This window comes from Callospermophilus lateralis, chromosome 8, assembly GCF_048772815.1.
Source record: "Callospermophilus lateralis isolate mCalLat2 chromosome 8, mCalLat2.hap1, whole genome shotgun sequence".
Classification (NCBI taxonomy): domain Eukaryota; kingdom Metazoa; phylum Chordata; class Mammalia; order Rodentia; family Sciuridae; genus Callospermophilus; species Callospermophilus lateralis.
This window is the reverse complement of record NC_135312.1, coordinates 135,897,883-135,917,166: the sequence shown is the minus strand read 5'-3', so window position 1 is coordinate 135,917,166 and position 19,284 is coordinate 135,897,883. Positions and strand designations below refer to the sequence as shown.

The window sequence follows — 19,284 nt, the reverse complement described above, 5'->3', positions numbered from 1 at the left end:
TAACAACCAAGGAGTGCATGCATACACAATTTATTTGACTATTGAAGTTCTCGAAGGTATCACATTTGACGGTGAGATACAATGTCTCAGTGCAGGGAGGGGAAAGAAGAGTAAATCGTTATAGAAGCTCTGGGATTATATAAAGGTTAAATCTTTTTTGTTTTTCTCTCTTTGGACAGTGTCCATTTCATTTTTTTCTTTGAAAATATTCCCAAATTAATTCAATATTTTAAAATATTAACTTTAAACAACTAAGGGTTCTTTTTATTACAATTACATTGTGGATATTCTACTGGTTCAATAACAAAATTAAAACAAGATCTCTTCTGTAATGCAAATATATTTATTATGCACTTTCATATACATAGGGATTTTTGCATAATATAATACAAGGAATAAAATAAAACTTTTACAATGTGAAATTCAATGTACATTTTAGGCTATTTACATACCCCAAACCAAGGGAAAAATAAAAAGAAAGCATTTGTCTGCAACTACATCTGCAGAAAGTGTAAATGGAGGTCATCAAGCAGAATGAACACCTGCACAGCCAAAACACGGAGAGGCTCTGACTTCTGCTGTCAAAGGAGTGGTTTTTGGTGAGGATTCTGGTGGGGTGCGGACGAGACACTGGCTGTGCATTGCAGTAGACACCGATTTCTGGTCAATTTTCCTCCCCAAACCTTTCCTAGAAACATTAGCTTTTCATTTTTCGTTCCTGTACTTTCTCACTTCCTGTACCATCACTCTGGCTTCAGGGATGGTGTGATGGAATGCAATAAAAATGTTTTAAGCACATGGCATCCTAAGTCATGGAGTAGCAACAGCTGATTTACAAAATTTAAACTTTTTAACTTCAAAAATAGCTATTTAGGACCTTCATATTTGCAGGACTGTTCCTACTTTTTAATGGAGCAGAGGCCATTTTTCACTTATGGTCTGAACTCCCCCACAGAAACAAATAAGCGAAGCAGGGCACCTCCGGCACCCTTATCATTCTTATACCACTGAGTTCCTTTCACTCTATTCCAAAACATCATTTATATAAAAAAACATCCAGAGGAATTCTTAGGAAAATCACATTTTTCCAACTGGCTCTCTTCCTGCCAACTGTTTCAAATGTATAAAGGATGGATGTGAAGACATTTAGCTCTTTGAAAAATCCTTAACATAATGAGCCATCTCTTTGCCCTTTGGCCACAAGGTGCAATTTTGTAAAAACAATAATATTAAATAAATACAATTTCAATAATTCAAGGTTAATAGAAAAACTGGCAGCTTTCAAGGTTCTCTTTCTGAAGAAAAATACACCTAATAAGAAATGAGAGCTTTGTACTTTAAAAGTGATGCAAATGTACTATATGAGACACGAGGAAAGTCGGTTCCAATAACAGCATGTTGGCATTAATAGCATCATTGACACTTTTAAGGCTACTTTGCAAGAGTCCTATTAAGTGTATTTAATATATGTCCCATAGGGACAAGAGTCTGATACTTGAAACATTCACATTCGAGTTATCAATATTGCCATGTCACCTTAATTTCGATTGAACTTCTCTTCTCCTTGCTCTGATTATGATTTATGAATGACACAGGCCAATGGGTCGTACTGACTTTAAAAAGCAAAAGCAAGAAAGCCTTACACACAGATTCAAGTGGGAAACATTCATCATCTGTTGTACATTTCTGTTCCCATGAACAAAGCTTTACATGTGTCCTTCATCTATGATGACACCACTGATCTCTGTGATTAAAATGTTTGAAAGACTTTTTTCTTCAGTAGTAGCAATGGTTTTGTGCTGTCTCCAAATTCTCTTTCCTCATTCCTCTTTATCAAGGGCACGTATTCTCTTTATCAAGAGAACAAAATTTCTGGGGTCTGTAGGACTAACAGGACTCACTCAGAGATCAAATCCACACCTGTGGTTGCCAAATCATTATGCTGACCTTCCCAGACAGATGCACGATCCCTCCACTCTGGCCCCACTGGTGTCGAGGGCCTCACGGAGGCTAGGGCTGTGGGTCACATGCTCATAGGCACCAAATTTATTTTCCTTAGTCACAGACTTTTCCCTTCATCTTGCCACCTGGCCATCCTGAATGCAACTGCCCAAAGAACATAGGAAAGAGCACATGGATAGGAAAGTGCAGATCCAACACTTCTGTTAAATAATAAGAAATACGCATGTGCTATGACAAGGTTAGAGGCATCATCCATGAAGGACTGAGAGAACACACCACAATCATCAAGAGTATCCATCTAACTGAGCCAGGGCATGGACCCAGTTGATTTTGAGAGGGGCTATTGTGGTCATGCAGTGATTTAAAAGTAGAGAAGCTGAGAGAGAAGCCACATAAACCTTCACACTGATAAATTACATTTTGTTTTGCTTCAAAGAAGAGATGAGGGTAGTCAATGAATTGTTCAGGGATCAAAAATTCTACCCTCAGACGAGAGACTAGTGCACCTCCCTCTGCGCACACATGCGACTGAGGCATGGCTTTGTCCCTGAGAATTTTCATGCCTCAGGAATGAGTCTGTGGTCTTGGAGGTGGAAGGACATCGAGCGGGAGGCAAACAACATCCCGGAAGGAAATGGAACTCTGTTCTGCCGACTTGTTTGCTCGTTTGGACACTTTGGGCCAGACATGGGGAGCATCCTACTGGGACAATCCAGATTTAAACTACATGGAGCAGCTCCCTAAACTACTAGAAATTATATACTTTTTGTCAAAAAATTTTTTTTTCACCTAGACGTGGCATTCATACAGAAACTCATTTTAGCCAATGCTGAAGGGGCAGTGAACATAAAACAGTTGTAAGATTCATTTTATTGAGTGACATTTTAAAAAATACAGGAAACAGGCCACGCACTACAATGTGAATGTGACTGGAACACTGCGCATAAGGTTCTTTTGCCACAAAAAAGAAAATAAATACAAAGAACACTGCCTTTTATATATATTTTGACCATGGCACATGCACATTTATCAAATCTTAACTTAAAATACTTTATCCAAAATTGTTTTCAGCTTTATCAGGGAACTGTAGTTATACATCTGCATCTTTTAAAAAAGTGCTTATTCTGTGTAGTAAATACAAAGCACACAAAATGAAAGTTCTTAAGCACAGAGGGTTACACTGAGAAGGCAGCCTTACTATTTAGGCACATTACAGTAATTAAGGTAACTGTACTGCAGATAGCACATTCTTCGTTCTCTCTCAGCACACCATTGGCGGTTTATGTTCTTATCCCGGAAGGTGAAGAGCCACTCCAACCACAAAGCCTCTGTTTCTCAGAGCAGGAACTAGGCAAACATTAAATAAGAAAGAGTGAATGTCCACATTACACTTACCATGAAACTACATATAGTTTTAAGACTCTACATAAGAATATGCATATCAATCTAACTATAAATATTTATCACATAAAGTACAAGTTTAATAATCTAAAGATTCATTATTTATTTTAAAAGGCTCCATAATACATCTACCTTAGTTCATGTGGTTTACTGTATTTAATATATGTTTATACTTGTGCCTTTACAAAAGATGTGAATGACAGCTGGAGGGCTGTACCTATTTTTAAAATAAGCTACAGTGGAGAATGAATTATCTATTTTATATAGATTATTTCCGAGTGACATTTGCCTGGTCGTCCATAAATTCAAACTGAAGGATGTTTATTATTGGAAGATAGTACCAAAGACAAAAGAAGCAAGAAAGAGACTGCAATTTGCTAGAGCATAATTTTGCTAAAGGAAGAAAATCAGTTAAGCAAAGTAGGATCAATGTAGCTTAACATGAACCAGAAAAGATTCCTAATGAAATCTTCAGATTTATCTCCAACATGGGAAATAGGATTCTGAAAAAATATCTGTAACATAAAAACTGTAGACCTATTTTCCCACCAACTTCCAATATATAATCAGCAAAGTACCTTTTGTGGGAAGGGGAAAGGTTTTTACAATTAAAAAGTACTGTTCTACCTGAATACAACGGGCTCCACACACCCACCTTGCCAACCATCCACTTCCCACCTCTCAATTCTTTGCTCAGTATGTGAAAATATGACTTTGGGAGATTCTCAAGAGATCTGTCATAATAAAAAACTACCTTCTACTGAGTAAACTTCTTTCTGAGTGAGGAACAGAGTTAGTATTGGCCAACTATCTACTACGCATTACAAACACTCTTCTTCCAAGCAGCAGGATGAATATACAGAACAGTCTCACCTATCAGCATCTCCCAAGAGGGGTGACTGAACAGCAGGGAAGAATGCTCCCCTGGGATCCTTACAGGGCATGTCCACTTCCTCCTGGAAACTAGACTGTTCAGACACTACTCCAGGGACATAAGATGGCAGTGGGCAGAGCACTAACCCTCCCAGAGCCTACAATTCAGGTGGGGACACCAACCGAGAACACAGTGGAAGAATGAATGTGGCTGTGCCAGGCCTATGCGCTGTGGGTCACCTGCAGGGAGGGGGGGTGACAAGTGGGTGACAAGTGTGGGGGGGTGACAAGTGCCCAGGGGGCTGGACAGGTCTGGCTGGGAGACTGGAAGGTGGAGTGGCCCTGGGGAGGCAGGGGAGCACCCAGCCAAGGGGGCTAACTTCCGGGTGCAGATACTTTAGGCTGACCAGGTCCCACCTTTCACAAGGGCGTTTCCTTCTTGTAGTTGAAGCTGGGGTCGGCACCCTCGATCTGAAGCTTCAGGGCTTGCTTAAGGCTGAGTTCCGTCTCGGAGGAGGGATAGCCCTCCAACACCTCGGGGTGCCCCCGGTCCTGCATTGTCCGTGGGACTGGCACCCTACCAAGAAACACCTGGTTGCTCTGGAGGTGGTAGTTGGGGTTCGTCAGGATCCCGTTTCTCCTCTTATGCTCCCCACCCTGCTGGTGGAGCAGGAGCTGCTGCTGGGCGCGGCCCACCTCTTGCTGGGCCGAGGGCACCAGGCTTTTGCACTGGGTGTCTGCTGGCGTCTGTTTAGGGGGCACACTTGATCCAGACTTGGCTGCGGGTCCTCTTTTGTCAAACTGGGTCATTTCGTACTCTAGGACCTTTGGCTGTGAAGAATTGCTCTGCTTCGCCTTTTTCCCAGCTGACCCGGATTTGCTGGAATTTTCCGATTTCCCCCCTTTATTTGCCTTGGTGGACTTCAGGCTGGGCTTCACTTGACTCCACTCAAACTCACTGCTCGGGGAATTGTGACTCTGTCCCAGGGACTGCGTGGTGGAGGACGGGGACACGATGGACTGGCGGCTGCGGCTGCGCGGCAGCGAGTGCTGCTGGATCTGCTCCGTGAAGGACAGGCTGTGAAAGCTGTCCATCGGCACCGTCTGCGCTGTTGCAGTAGAGGAAGTAGTTCTCAAAGATGAGTTTTTTGAGCTCTTCAGGGAATTGTTGGACAGGGAGGACTTCTGCCGGTCCACTGTGGAATCGGGAGACTCCGACGGCGAGCTGAAGGCGTGCGCGGGCCCGTTGGGCAGGCCGCGCAGGGATGGCTGCGCATCCCCGCCGCCAGTGCTGCTGGAGCTGTTGGATTTGATTGTGAGCGACTGCATTTTCGAAGACACCGACTGGAGAGGTTTCTGCTCCATTGTGTGAACAGGAGATGGGGAACAGCCGTTTAGACTAGAGGCACCATATTTTTCTAATAATTTAATGATTTGAGAATGTCCGTTTTTGGCGGCAACACGCATAGCTGTGCGTCCAAACTGGTCGGCGTGGTTAGGATCAGCACCGTGCTCTAGTAAGACCTGGACCACGTGGACATGCCCCTCCTGCGCCGCGATGCAGAGAGCAGTGGCACCCTGGTTGCAGGTGTGGTCCACCACGGCCCCGTGCTCGATCAGCAGCTGCACGACTTTGACGTGGCCCTGCCAGGCTGCCGACTGCAGAGCTGAGCGCTTCTCGTTGTCCGCAGCATTGACGTCGGCGTGGGAAGCAATGAGCACCTGCACCATTTCCATGTGGCCCTGCCAGCAGGAAACGTGGAGCGCTGTCCTTCCCTCAGCATCGCTCGCCTCCACGTTTGCACCATTTTCTAAAAAATACTCGGCCATCGTCAGTTGGTTTTCTAAGGCCAGGATATAAAGCGTGGGCCTGCCATCTGCGTCTTTGTAGTTCACATCAGCGCCGTGGCTGAACAGCAACTCCACAATGTCCCTGTGTCCCTCTAACGCAGCGACTCGCAGTGCATTTCTTCCATCGTAGCCTCTCTGATCAATGTTGGATTTGTTTTCCAATAATATCTGAACACAGTCATAATGACCCTCTTGTGAGGCCAGGATGAAGGGGATCCGGCCGTCGTTGTCCATCTCGTTTGTTCTAGCACCTTGTTCAATGAGCGCCTCACATATTAACCTGTGACCCTCAAAGGCTGCCATGTGCAAAGGGGTCCAGCCAGCATCATCTCTGTGATTCTCGTCCAGCCCCCTGTCCAGCAGAGTGCGTACCACCTCAACATTTCCTTGTGCTGAAGCTATGCTGAGGACTGTCCTGCCTTCACTATCAATGCTGTCCACAGCTGCACCCCAAAACAGAAGTGTGTTTACTACTGAAGCATGACCCATGGAAGCTGCTGCCAGCAGGGGTGTCCGGCCATTGTTGTCTGTGTGATCCACATCAGCCCCTCCCTCCAGAAGCAAGTCCACCACATCCACATGTCCTTCATAGGCAGCTACCAGCAGTGGAGTCATGCCATCCTTGTCACAGTGATCCACTTCAGCACCTCGGTCGATCAAAAGGCTAACGACAGACGCATGCCCTTTACTTGCAGGCACGCAAAGTGCAGCAACAGAGAGTGCGGTTCTGCCATCCACGTCCTCGTGATTGACTTCTGCTCCGTGGTCCAGCAGGTGTTCCACAATCTCTCTGTGTCCCATGTATGCTGCTGCGATCAAAGCAGTCCTACCTTCATTATCAGCTTTGTTAACCTCAGCACCGTGTTGTAGCAAGTTGAGAACAATATCCTCATGGCCTCCCCACGCTGCTGCTCTCAGCGCTGTTCGGCTGTCAGCATCGGCACAATCCACTTTTACGCCAGCATAAAGCAGTGCAGACACGACCTCAGTATGGCCGCCCCAAGCCGCAGATCTTAATGCTGTCCAACCATCTTGATCAGTGTGATTGATATTTGCTCCACACCCAATCAGACAATTAACCACCTTGGTATGACCTTGTCTAGCAGCTAGGGTGAGAGATGTATGTCCATGAGCATCTTCTATCTCTAAGTCTGCTCCCCTAGAGACAAGCAAATTCACCACATCAAGGTTGCCACTGTAGGCGGCATTAGCCAATAACGTTCTCCCATTTGAATCACACTGATTCACCGAAGCTCCATTATCTAATAGTGTCCTGATAGAATCCTCTCTTTCCAAAGCTTGCCGGACTATGCATGACGTGCGATCATCCTCACTGTTGACGTGAGCACCAGCTTTAACCAACAGCTGCAGCACTTCTTGTTCCTTGGGTATTGAAGTGGACAGAGAGTCTCGGACAGGCGTGCCATTCCATATCATCCACAGGGCTAATTCAGCTGTCTCCAACTGCAAATTTGAATTAATTAAATGCAGTGCGAATTCTTGTGCTTCCAACGGTGTCAAATTCTTGGCTTGACAGGTGTAGCTCATGGCCAGCATTCGGTGTCCTTCTGCCGCATTACATAAATACTTCTGAGTGCAGTGCTTCACATCCAGAAGCCACTCAGCAAAGCTATAGTGAAACAGGATCTTAGTATTTCCCAGTCCATCGACAAGAAGTTTGGAGAGGACATCTAGCTTGCGCTGAAAGTCCTCCAAGGTCAAGGACATATTTTTGGTCCATACTGCATGATATAACTCTGTGACAGTCAAAGGTCGACAGGCTGCAAGAATGACATTCAAAATTGGCTGAACCTTTGCAAACTGTTTTCTTACAAAAAGTCTCTGGCAAAGCCAGAGATACAGACCATTCAGAGTTCCTGGGATGTCACGAATCTCTCTTAACATAATAAAATTTTCCACAACTCCATCTAAAACTCGTTCTAGATAAAGAAAACATCCACTGCTTTTAATGTGCAGTTGATTTAACATCTCGGCAGTTTCTTTCGTGAGGTGCTGCCGCAGAGCTTCCTCCTGGTCTAAACGATGAAGAATGTACTGCTGCACATCCTTGACAATGTACGCCTTCCGAAGGTCATCCAAACTGATTTTTCGAAAACCTGGAAGAAGAACAAAAAAGCAGATGTCTTCAGTTGAGAAGTATTATGGAAGCAGCCTTATCTTTAAAGAGAATGTTTTCAATTTACAACAAACTAATAAAAAATCAACTAATTAATTCTAATAAATCTATTAATACATGGCAGTATGTAAATCAGTTTTCTTTTCTTTCTGCAAAAACACATGGATGACAGAAAAATAACCTCATTTTCTCATCGGCAAGTGGCTTTTAGTGGCTTGAGGCCTCTCGACCCCACCACAGGAGCCTCACCAAGCGTCACAGCCTGACATGCTCGAATAGAGCCTTTTGAAGATGTTCTAAACTTACTTCCAAATGAGGAGGAGCAGACACACAAGTACAGTTTGTTTTTACATGATCTTTTTCTTACAAATCACGGATATAGCTCCACCATATACCTGAAAATACATTAGCCTCAACTAAGGGGTTGAATATTTACACCCAATTAGAATATCACCTGCCACTGCCTCTGAATTACATTATTTTACACATTATCAAATTAAAATAATTAAAACTTGGACTGCCAATAAACAGCTTGAACTAATTAAGATGCAACTTGGTCAAATTATGCTTACAAAACTTTAGCTTTGTAGTAACAAAGCCACGTAATAAAATTCAAATCAACCTAAAATTACACTAGGTTCAGCTATTTAAAACTTTAAGTTCTTTAAAGGGCACCATAATTTCATTTTGATCATGATTTTCATTCATGATCTACAGACATGAATTCCTTTAGACAACTGTATATTTGCCTTCCAGAAGAAGCAGCTGCGGAGCACATGAACTTGGTGAAGCAGCAGTGTGACCAGGTCTGCATGGTGAAGGACCATCCTAACATCTCCAGGGAGGAGCTGCATCCAGTCAAGAGTAGAGGCCACAGCCTTCAGAGAAGCTAGGATATTCCAGCTGAGAGGCCCAGAGGGCTTGACAATTGTGGTGGCAGCAGCAACAAACATAAAGAAGAAGGATGACCTTGGGACTACTAATAAGCACCGATTATGGGGTTTGGGGGACTGTGGGGAAGGAAGAGCCCAAGCAGGTATTACTGTCTGGCTTTGCCAACAGGACAGACAGAGAGATCATGGAAAGATTAAGCTTTAAGTATTTAGATGAAATGGACATATTTATTGGAAAACATAACCTACCAAAATGAAACATGAGGAAATAACAAATTTGCACAGCCCTAAATCTATGTAAAAAAATAGAATCTATGATTTTATATACACACAAGTGATCATTAAATCCTCAACAAAAATAATCTCAAAACACAAATTTTACTTATGGAAAAAAAAAACAACACTACTTAAACTGAGGAGGAGTTAAAACAGGCCTAGAAATTTATAACAACAGGCATTCACAGTGAAATGAGGTGACAGCCTCCAAACCCTGTCCTATTGTCTGGGTGCTTTTGACTTCAGAAATTCATTAAGAACAATTTAAAATAAAAAAGGAAAACACCTGACACATCACTAATAAAAAATATACTAAAATAGTATCCTATATGTTATACAGTGTTTTAAATACAACGTGCTGAACCTATGGTCTGAGTCACAAGAACGATCATTTCACCCATTATGAATAAGTATCTATAGTTCAAGCTAATTAAGATCCCAGGATTAAAATGTGACATAATTAAAACAACCCAGGCTCAACCTCCACAGGAACAGGTTTGGCAGAAGGCGTGGAAGGAAAGAGTGCTCTGTGAGAGTCCACTCTTCAAGGAAGCACTTGGAGCACTCACCACACGCCCTCCCTGACAGCCCTGGGCCACCAGAGTGCTTAGTTTAAAATGAGGAAGCAAAGCAGAGAGTAGGTAGAGAACCAGGATTCTAATAGCTCTGTTTGACTTTGAAGTTTGCTGTTTTGGTGAAAACAGAAATAGAAAGTTTTGAGAGGAAGCGAATGTTTGACATGGAGATAACAGGAAGGAAGCAGGGATGGAATTAATTATGTAGAATAGATGCAAAATGTTTCAATATGAAAAATAAATCTCCCTCAGATCTAGACATTGGGAATATGAATTCAGAAGAAATTAGGCTTGTCATTAATAATTATTTATTAATTAAAACAGAAATAAGATTATTAATCCACCATTTAAAAAATTTTAGTTAAAGGTACTAAAAATAATAACATTTTTAATTGTGACTTTTGACGAATACACATGTAATCCCTGATTATGAACATATACAATTTAGTATACTGATATTAAAGCACTTTCAATAATTATAAGATGAGGCTAAAAATGATCGCAATTTCTGGAGGAATAGAACGTGGGCCACTTTGCTACTGAGTCATTCCTGCTCCTGCTCAGGGGATGATTTTATTTGGAGGTGCTGAGTGGATCTGCACCCCTGCTTAGAAACTGGTGCCCACTGCAACTGCCACATGTCCCGAAGAGCACCTGCAGCTGGGGAACATGAAAGTCAAACCTGACAGTGGGACCAAAGGAAGCTAAGAGAATTTCAGTATGTAACAGATAAATCAGGCAGCTATGAAAATAGCCATTAAAAAGACAGCAAAAAGTAGCTAACAGGCTCGTGAACGTTAAATTTAAAAAGCATGAAATCAAACTGGTACAAAGCATGGGCTCAACTAGGTAGGAACACTAAGAACACAAGGTGTTAGAGTGCTCAATCAGTGTTTTATCTCCAAGTGATGGAATCAATGCTGTTGTATGTTGTCATTTAAAATGTTTCTATGTAAGCATGGGTCACTTTTGTAATCAGATAGAATCAATACGTACAAAAATCTGCAAAAATTTTTGTAAGTAAATTTTTGGTGTTTTGAATGGGCTAATTCTTTCAATTTGCCAAGCAACAGTAAAGGGAATCAAGAAGATGCTGAGAAAATGTATGGTCCAACCAATCGTTTAAATCCTAGATTCCTATTTTGCACCACTTAGGACAAAATATCCATATGAATAACATAATCAAACATAAAAGAATATGTAATATAAAGGCTAATAATTAGCTTACATATAACAGATTTCAAAATAATTATCACAGTTTTTTAAAAGCTGAGGAAAATAGTTACAAAGAATAAAAGCATATGAAATAAAAACCTTAAAAATAATCAGTAACAAAATCACTTAACTTCTTGATAGAAAGATTAACAAAAATGATAAATAAAAAAAAGACAAACTGATAAATAAGTGAACAGTTAAACAGTAAACAAGAAGTCCAAATAAAATAACATTTTTCACGTGGCAAATTAACAAATACTAAAAAAAGGATGTAACTCAATACTGGTGGAAATACAAAGAAAGCAACACACATACTTTCAGGAAGGAATATAATATGGTCTTTTCAGAATGCAATTTTATGGTATTTATTAATAACCTCAGTAATGTTCTTAACTTTTACTCCCAAATTAAAAATTTACCAACAGCAGAGGTGGTAAATGTCCATACAAAGCCCACCATTTTTAACAATTAGTATACTGGGGAGGAGAAGGGAGGATGGGTAGAATCTGACTATAATCTAGCTCCACCTGATTCCTAGTTCATTGCTTGTTCTACTAAACACAGTTGAAAGAAGATACTTATTTGCAAATCAAGGCACTGCAGTTTAGTCCTAAGCTCTGTTCTAGAGGTTGGGGATCAAGGAAAAATTCCTGTTCTCCTATTGACTATATCTTAGTGGAGAAGACAGATTGCTAAGTAAACAGATATAAAATATAGACAGATTTTAAACAGTAATCGATACATGAAGAAATAAAACCAGATAGTGAGTTTATGACCATGTAGCCGGGGAGAGAAGAAAACTAGAATAGAAATACAATCAGAAGCTTGTGTGCAACTGATATTTGAGCAGGGGTCCAAGTAAGAAGGCAGTAAGAAGTCAAGGGAAGAACATTCTAGTCAGAAGAATATCAGTGCAGATGCCCTAAAGCAGATAAGAGCGGATCTGCAAATAACAGATGTTGGCTGATGAGCATGTAGAGAAACGGCAAATCTCATGATATTGGTAGGTGCGTCAATTATTTCAAGCACGCTAGCTATTATTTGATAAAATTAAGTAGCGTTCACAATGTATATGTTCTATGACCCAGCAATTCCAATTATAACTTTGAATAGATTTAAATCTTTAGCACATGTTTAGATGAAGCCATATACAAGCACATTCCTAAAGTAGTTTTTGCAATACAGGTTGAACATACCTTCTCTGGAATGCCTGGGACCAGAGTTTTTGAATTTTGAATATTTTCAGGTTTTGGACTATTTGAATGTACATAATCAGATATTGTGGGGAATAGGACCCACATCTAAACACAAAATCCACTTATGTTTCATACTGTCTGAAAGTAATTTAATATAATATGCTTAATAATTTTGTTGATAAAATGGTTTCACGGTGTAAAAGTTTCCACTTGTGGCGTCATGTCCACATTTCAACAGCTTTTGGATTCTGGAGTATTTCTGATTAGGGATGCTCACTCAGTGACACTGGAAACAATCTAAATGTCCATGAATAGGATAATGGAAAAACAATAGGAGATTTATTCCCAGGAAGAGATACTATGTACCAGTTGAAACCAATGACCTAGATTTATGAACAGTAATAATTAGAGTTCAAAAGTCACTGGCTAAATATGTGAATAAAATGAAAATAACAGCAACATTCATAAAGCACTTAGTATGTAGGCAATATCCTAAGTGCTTCACGCGTAATTTGTGATTTAACTTTATGTAATTTTCACTTTGTAGATGAGGAAACAGGCACATGGGGCATTAAGCAAGTTGTGCAAGGTCACAGAGCTAGCGCCTGGTAGAGCTGAGATGGTACATGGAGTGTCTTGTAGGTGTGAACTATGAAAACACATAGTATAGACGTATGGGCAAAAGAACAAGAGGAGAGAAAGGCATGGGAATGCAGGCCAGGGGCCTTCAACTCCTGTGTACATGCTCGGCAGGTCGTGTGACATCAGGGTTAGCCATTCTCATTTTAACCCTCAACTCTTATCAACACCCCAAAATAATGACTCCCCTGGAAGCCTGCAGTGCTGCACTGGCAGCAGGGACCTGAGGCAGGAGCTGAGCTGGAGCGAAGCTGGTGATAAAGCCACTGAACAGATGAAGGAGAGTCTGCCATGCTGCCAAATGCTCAGAACTGCTCAAAAATGACAGGGCCCATTCGTCACGACCCCAGTCAGTGTCTGCCCAGCTACCCCCAAGTCCTGGGAGAGGTCCTTTGTTTATACTCCTTCACCTCCCAGAGGGCAAAGGAAGCATGTCATATGATTTATTGGCATGATCGTGACTTTATTAGGGTTGGTTTAAAAAGTACAAAGATCAAGAAAAAAGAATGGAAATGAAGAAAACCATCTTCATTACGCATTATATACTCTGTTTTCTCACTTATCAAAAAAAGGTTAAGAGAAAGGAAATATTTCAAGTGACATCCTAAAGGGTTTTTAACTGGCTCTGTTTAGACACCAAGAAAAACACTAGAGTGACTGGCGCTGAGCCTTCACTACTCTTCAGACGCTAGTCTAGTTCAAAGGACATCAGCTGATGGTGACCAGAGAGAGCAGCAGGGAGGCAGCCCCACAGGGCCGGAGCAGTCAGCATGCAGGATGTGCCACCGTCCTTTACCAAGGCAGTCAGGAAGAGAGTTCTGCAAAGAGTAATGCTTAAGCGGCTTTAAAACATGCTACGGACTGTCTTTAACACGCCTGTAGAAGGGTAGAGTTAAGAACAGTGACAGAAGGAGTAGGGGCAACACCCAGATTCCCAACTGCACACTTCACTCTCGGAAGAAAACGACCGGTTGCTCGTCAGTGGAAGCATCGGATGGCAGTAAGTAAGTATGCTTACCAGTAAACATTTTAGTAACAGCCTTACTCTGTTTTCGGGCAGAACAGAGAAGCAAGAGCCACGGTGGGAAGAACTCATGGTGACCAGCAAGCAGTTCCGCAACAGTCCCAGATAAGCTGGTGGCGGTCTGTTCTCCTTCAGTGACATTGCACCCTTCATCCACAGAATCCACCAGCAGGAACAGGCTCTGCTGAGGGGGCTCCATGCCCAGGAGCGGGAGCAGCACACACCTGCAAGACACCACAGCACATCCGGAACATTACTGGTGACAATGTCACACTGAGTACTCAAACAGTAGTAGACCAATTATAAATGTTTACCAAAGACTGTAGGATAAAATGTTTAAACATGTTTAGGACAAAAATGTTATAAACGTCAATTCCTTACTTTAAGTAGAATACAGGTCCTAAATAGCTGGCATTTCCAGTGATGTCACCTTCCACAGCACAGTGTGCTTGCGTGTGAGAGTGAGACCCAGCAAAACCAGGAAGGCCTGGAGGGACGGGGAGCCTAGAGTTCAATATTCCCTTCTGGATTTTGAATTGGTGTTAAAGTTTGAATTATCTATGACAAGGGCATAAAACGTGTTGCAGAGGGAAAACAAAACAAAGCAAAGCGAATATTCAGACCACTGTAATAAGATCAGCATCAAGGCTTCCACAGAATTTACATGTGTTTCATTTCTCTCAAGAGATGACTGCATGTGTATAACAAGTCATCACAGTTATTTTAAAGGCCTGGAAGAAGATGACTATATTCTAGGTCCAATCTGATAGTTTCACATTGAAAAGTAAAGAAAAATGATTAAGTTTGATTCCACCAAGTAATGTATTTCCTGCTTTTGCAATTTATATTGCTGTTGAATGAAAGTTTTTTCCTAAATAAAACAATGCTCATTTGCTTTCAATAATATTTACCCGATGTGTCTAAATGCCCTATGGGGTGCTAAGCAGGTAACACAGTGAAGGAGACATAATCCATCCAGTTACGAACAACAGAAATTTACAAATTGAATTTTCTACAATTCTCTTCTGAATCCTTCAATGCCCTAGACACCAAGATCCAACTTTTCACCAGGCAAAAGTTAATGTTTCTAAAACCCCTAATCCATTGTAATAGCATCACTCAAGTCCAAACTCCTACTCTCTCTCCCCCGAGCTACCAGGGTGGCCCACCTGCCTCTATGGCCCCTCCAGGGAGTTTCTACTGCTGCCACTCACCCTTCCCCAGGCACTCCAGCCATGCGTGGCTTTCCTCGGTAACCCTTACCAGACAGCTGCCCCAGCTTCCTGGGCCTGGTCTGGACACCCCTTCTCTCATGTACCTGGCTTCTCCTTGGTCTTCAATGTTGAGTCACTTTCTATGGTCAAATCTTTATTAAATGCTGTCATGGCATCAATGAGTTTTCTTCCATTGCATTTACTAATGTGTAAATAAGAAATGATCAACTCTAATTTTCTATGTTAGCAATTTTATCACTGTTTATCATATCAATGAGCACAGGGTATTGAAGTTATGTGTCTCCCATCCCAAACTGCCAAAACATTATCACTTAGGACCTACTGTGAGCACCGTGCCAAGCTCTGGGGGTGTGCTGAAGAGTAAAACTGCCTCAGTCCTGACCCGCTCTTATAAATTTTTTGTGGTGCTGGGGATGGAACCCAGGGCTTTGCGCATGCTAGGAAAGTGCTCTCCACTGAGCTCTAACCTTGATCTCATGACCGCGCTCCCCAGGTAGCCGGAGTTACAGATGTGCTCTTTTGATGCTTATAGTTTAAAGAAAAAAAAATGACGTTAAGTAAGTTTCAAATTACAAATCTGATAGGTGTGGGAAGAGGTCAGGGGAGCTGGGTGTGGAGGTTGAGGCTGGTGAGGCAAAAGCCAGGAGGGGGTGAGGAGGAAGGGCAAGGGTCAAGGGTCGGGGCACACAGAGAGGGAGAAGAAAACCTAGTTAAGGCAACAGCACCAGCATGGGCTTGGAGAAAGACCCTTGAGCAAAGTGTGGAAGAAAGAATTGTGGAAAAGAGTAAATGCTGGGCTTTGTAAGCTTTCAAATGAAGTGTGGACATGACCCTGAGGGTTCCAGAGAGCCAATGTTGTACACTGGCAGGTTCCCAGTGCTCAAGACCATCTTCACAAATCACTAACACCGTAGATCTGCATCAGGAATGAAAGGCATGGAGTAGAGAAAATGCTACTTTAATGTTTTAAAGCATCAGGTAAGTGCCAGGCACGGTGGCGCACACCTATGATCCCAGAGGCTCAGAAGGTTGAGGCAGGAGGATCGTGAGTTCAGAGCCAGCCTCAGCAACAGCCCAGCGCTTCTCAACTTGGTGAGACCTCTCTCTAAAAAAAATACAACATAGGGCAGGGGGTGTGGCTCAGTGGTCCAGTGCCCCTGAGTTCAATCCCAGGTACCAAAACAATTAAAAAAAAGTCTTCAATAAAAACTTCAGTAAACTCAGAATTCCCATGTTCAGGTCCCTCTCATTATTTCAAAGTCATCTATTTGGGAAAACTTAGACCAAGTAAAACAAGATCCACATTTTTATTCAATTATATTTTATAATCTATAAAAAGAAAACTCCTCCAAAGTACACATTCATTAATAATGAATAATTTAGACAGTCTAGAACAGATTTTTACATGTTGATATGTGTTTGTGTGTATACATATAATATTCCATTTGAAATAATGCAACAGTGTAGGTTATCAAACTCAGACAAAAATATCAATCAACATATTTAACAGCAGCAATATGTTAATGGGTCTGACTTATTTAAATATCTTTTAATGGAGCTTATGAATTTGTATATATCTTATTAAATATCTTATTAAGAAGCTCATTACTTTGAATATATCTTATTAAGTATCTTTCATTTCTTAGTTTCATTAATATTCAGCCAAATGCCTTATATTCTTAATATTTTCATTCATTCAATTTCAAGTGCTTGAGTTAGATGTCCCTGCCTTGAGTCTGAGTGCTGACCAGCCCATAGGTGCCTTCTGACCCCAGACCGAGGCAGCAAAAGCACAGAGGGAGATTCTGAAAGGAAATACATTCACTGCTCTTTTTTTCTTGATATGATGAATTTACTTACTGCCTTTTAAAAAGAGGCTCATTAGCTTTTTAAAAGCTGCTGGAAATAAATTATAAGGAATGTACTAATAGATGATACATATTCAGGTTGACAGGACAATGATCTTCTCGGAGTTCAAACTGTCACTGTGGAACTGCAGGTTTCCACACACACTCTGGGTCACCTCCTCAGGTATGGGGAACTAGAAAGACATTCCTCCTGGCTTCACAGCAAAGCAAGCTAGACAAGTCACAAGTTCAAGACTTCTTCGAATCTATCAGAGAGCTGTGGTCACAGGGCCACCATGAAGCCCAAAACCCAGGGAGAAAAACACAACTGCAGAGAAGCCAGCACTTGTCCTTGGGGCAGAGACCACAGAGATCCTGGGGAGATGCAGACTGAGGAGGAAGAGCAGAGTGGAGCCCAGGGGGCCTCGGATCCTCCATCTGACCTTCTCCACTGACCCCGCGGGCTTCATTGATGTCTTCACTGGTTAAACAGCAGCAGTCCTGGCTGGGAAGCTCTGGGAATGAGTTTCTTCCTCAGACTCTTCCCCACCCACACCCCATGGAAAAGCCTTGGGGGGATGGGGGAAGAAAACACTACCGCCCCAGGGAACCATCAAATAGGGGGCCGCCACAGCAAGGGAGTGGGCAGGACTGCCAAGACCACCCACCCCCAAGAGCAAATGGTACAATGTTGGCTTACTGGGAAAGAAGCCCCCACCCTCTCCACCACCCCACTGAGGGGAGGTTTGAGGAAAGAAGTGTTTGAGAGCAGCTAGGAGACAGAGAAGGAGTAAAACCACCTGGAAATCCACCCCACGCCAAGCATAAGGTATCACCAGAGGGGGCAGCCGGCAACCATACCAACCCTCAAATCGCCTACCTCCCCCTTCCTTCCCACACTGAAGGCCCCACAGGAAAACACTAGGGGCTCACCTGCAGGTACAAGAACGTTTCCATAAGATATTCTGCTTTCAACAAGCAATCATAAAAATCTAAAATGATAAAAATTATTGCGAAAGAGGACCAAAGTTGACGAATGTATACTACCCATTTTTGAGGTTTACGATAAAGCTAGTGTAATTAAGACAGCCTGGTATTTGCTATAGACACACACAGAGATGTAAAAACAGGTCAGCATTAACACAGGAAGCTAATGTTATACGAAGCTGCAAAGGTAGTCAACTGAGTAAGGAGAAGTTTTTTTCTACAAATGATGCTGAACAAATGATAACAACTGGATGTCCAGATGCAAAAAAAAGATGAACCTGGATCCATATCTCACCCTTCATACAAAAATAAGCTCAAAATGGATCACAGGCTTCAGTGTTGAACTATAAAGCACCTAGGAAAATCTTTTTGTGATTTTGAGTTAGGTAAACAGTTTTTAGACCCTACCCCAAAAGTAAGATCCACAAAAGAAAAATATACTGAAAACTTTTATCTGTATCAAAATTAACTTTCAGACACTGATACAAGAATAAAAAATCAAACAAAAGACTGACAGAATATATTTCAGATTGAAGACTTATATTCAGAATACATGAAGAACCCTCAAACAATAATTAAAAAAACCTACTTTTTTAATAGGAAGAAGACTGAAACAGACACTTCAGAAAAGATACAGGGGTGTCATAAAACGCTCAGTGTTACACAAATTAAGGACAGTGTCACTCCCCTGAGTTCTAACTAGGCTGACTCCTTGCTACACAGTAAGCTGAAGGTTTTGTTTTTCAGAGGCAGACTAGGTTTACTTTATACTTGATATCCAGAACAGTGCTCATTCATTCCAGTGTTACATCTTTAAACATAAAAATGCTCAACATTATTAATTAATTAGGGAAATTTATAATTAGGGAAATTCAAATCAAAACTACCAGGAGATACCAACAGACACTTAGTAGAATCTCTGAACTGAATGAATCCTGAAAACAACAAGGGTCTGGGCCACTACAGAGCATGCACACAGCCACCTCCACATGCACAATCACTTGTGAGGTTGGAACTTCCTAACATGCACCTATAAGTGCTCAGCAATCCCCCTTCCTGGGATTACTAACTGAAACTCGCAGCCACACACATACAAATGTACATAAATGTTAATAGTAGCTTTATTTATAATCCTCCAAACTAGGAACAACCCAGACTTTTTTTTCTGCTGGT

The 19,284-nt window shown here is 41.9% G+C and overlaps 1 protein-coding gene across 2 annotated transcripts in view; it reads right to left on the bottom strand.

Annotated features, from left to right (window-relative positions):
- Positions 1-365: 365 nt before the first annotated feature.
- The window catches only part of Ankrd50 (ankyrin repeat domain containing 50), a 44,235-nt gene continuing 25,316 nt past the window's right edge, over positions 366-19,284 (bottom strand). For both annotated transcript variants that reach the window (XM_076864366.2, XM_076864367.2), the window contains exons 4-6: positions 14,037-14,266; positions 4,654-8,204; positions 366-3,309 (exon numbers count right to left, since the gene is read on the bottom strand). In XM_076864366.2, coding sequence (XP_076720481.2) covers positions 4,657-8,204; positions 14,037-14,266 — 3,778 coding nt within the window. In that variant the 3' untranslated portion in view covers positions 366-3,309; positions 4,654-4,656. The remainder of the gene's footprint in view (positions 3,310-4,653; positions 8,205-14,036; positions 14,267-19,284) is intronic.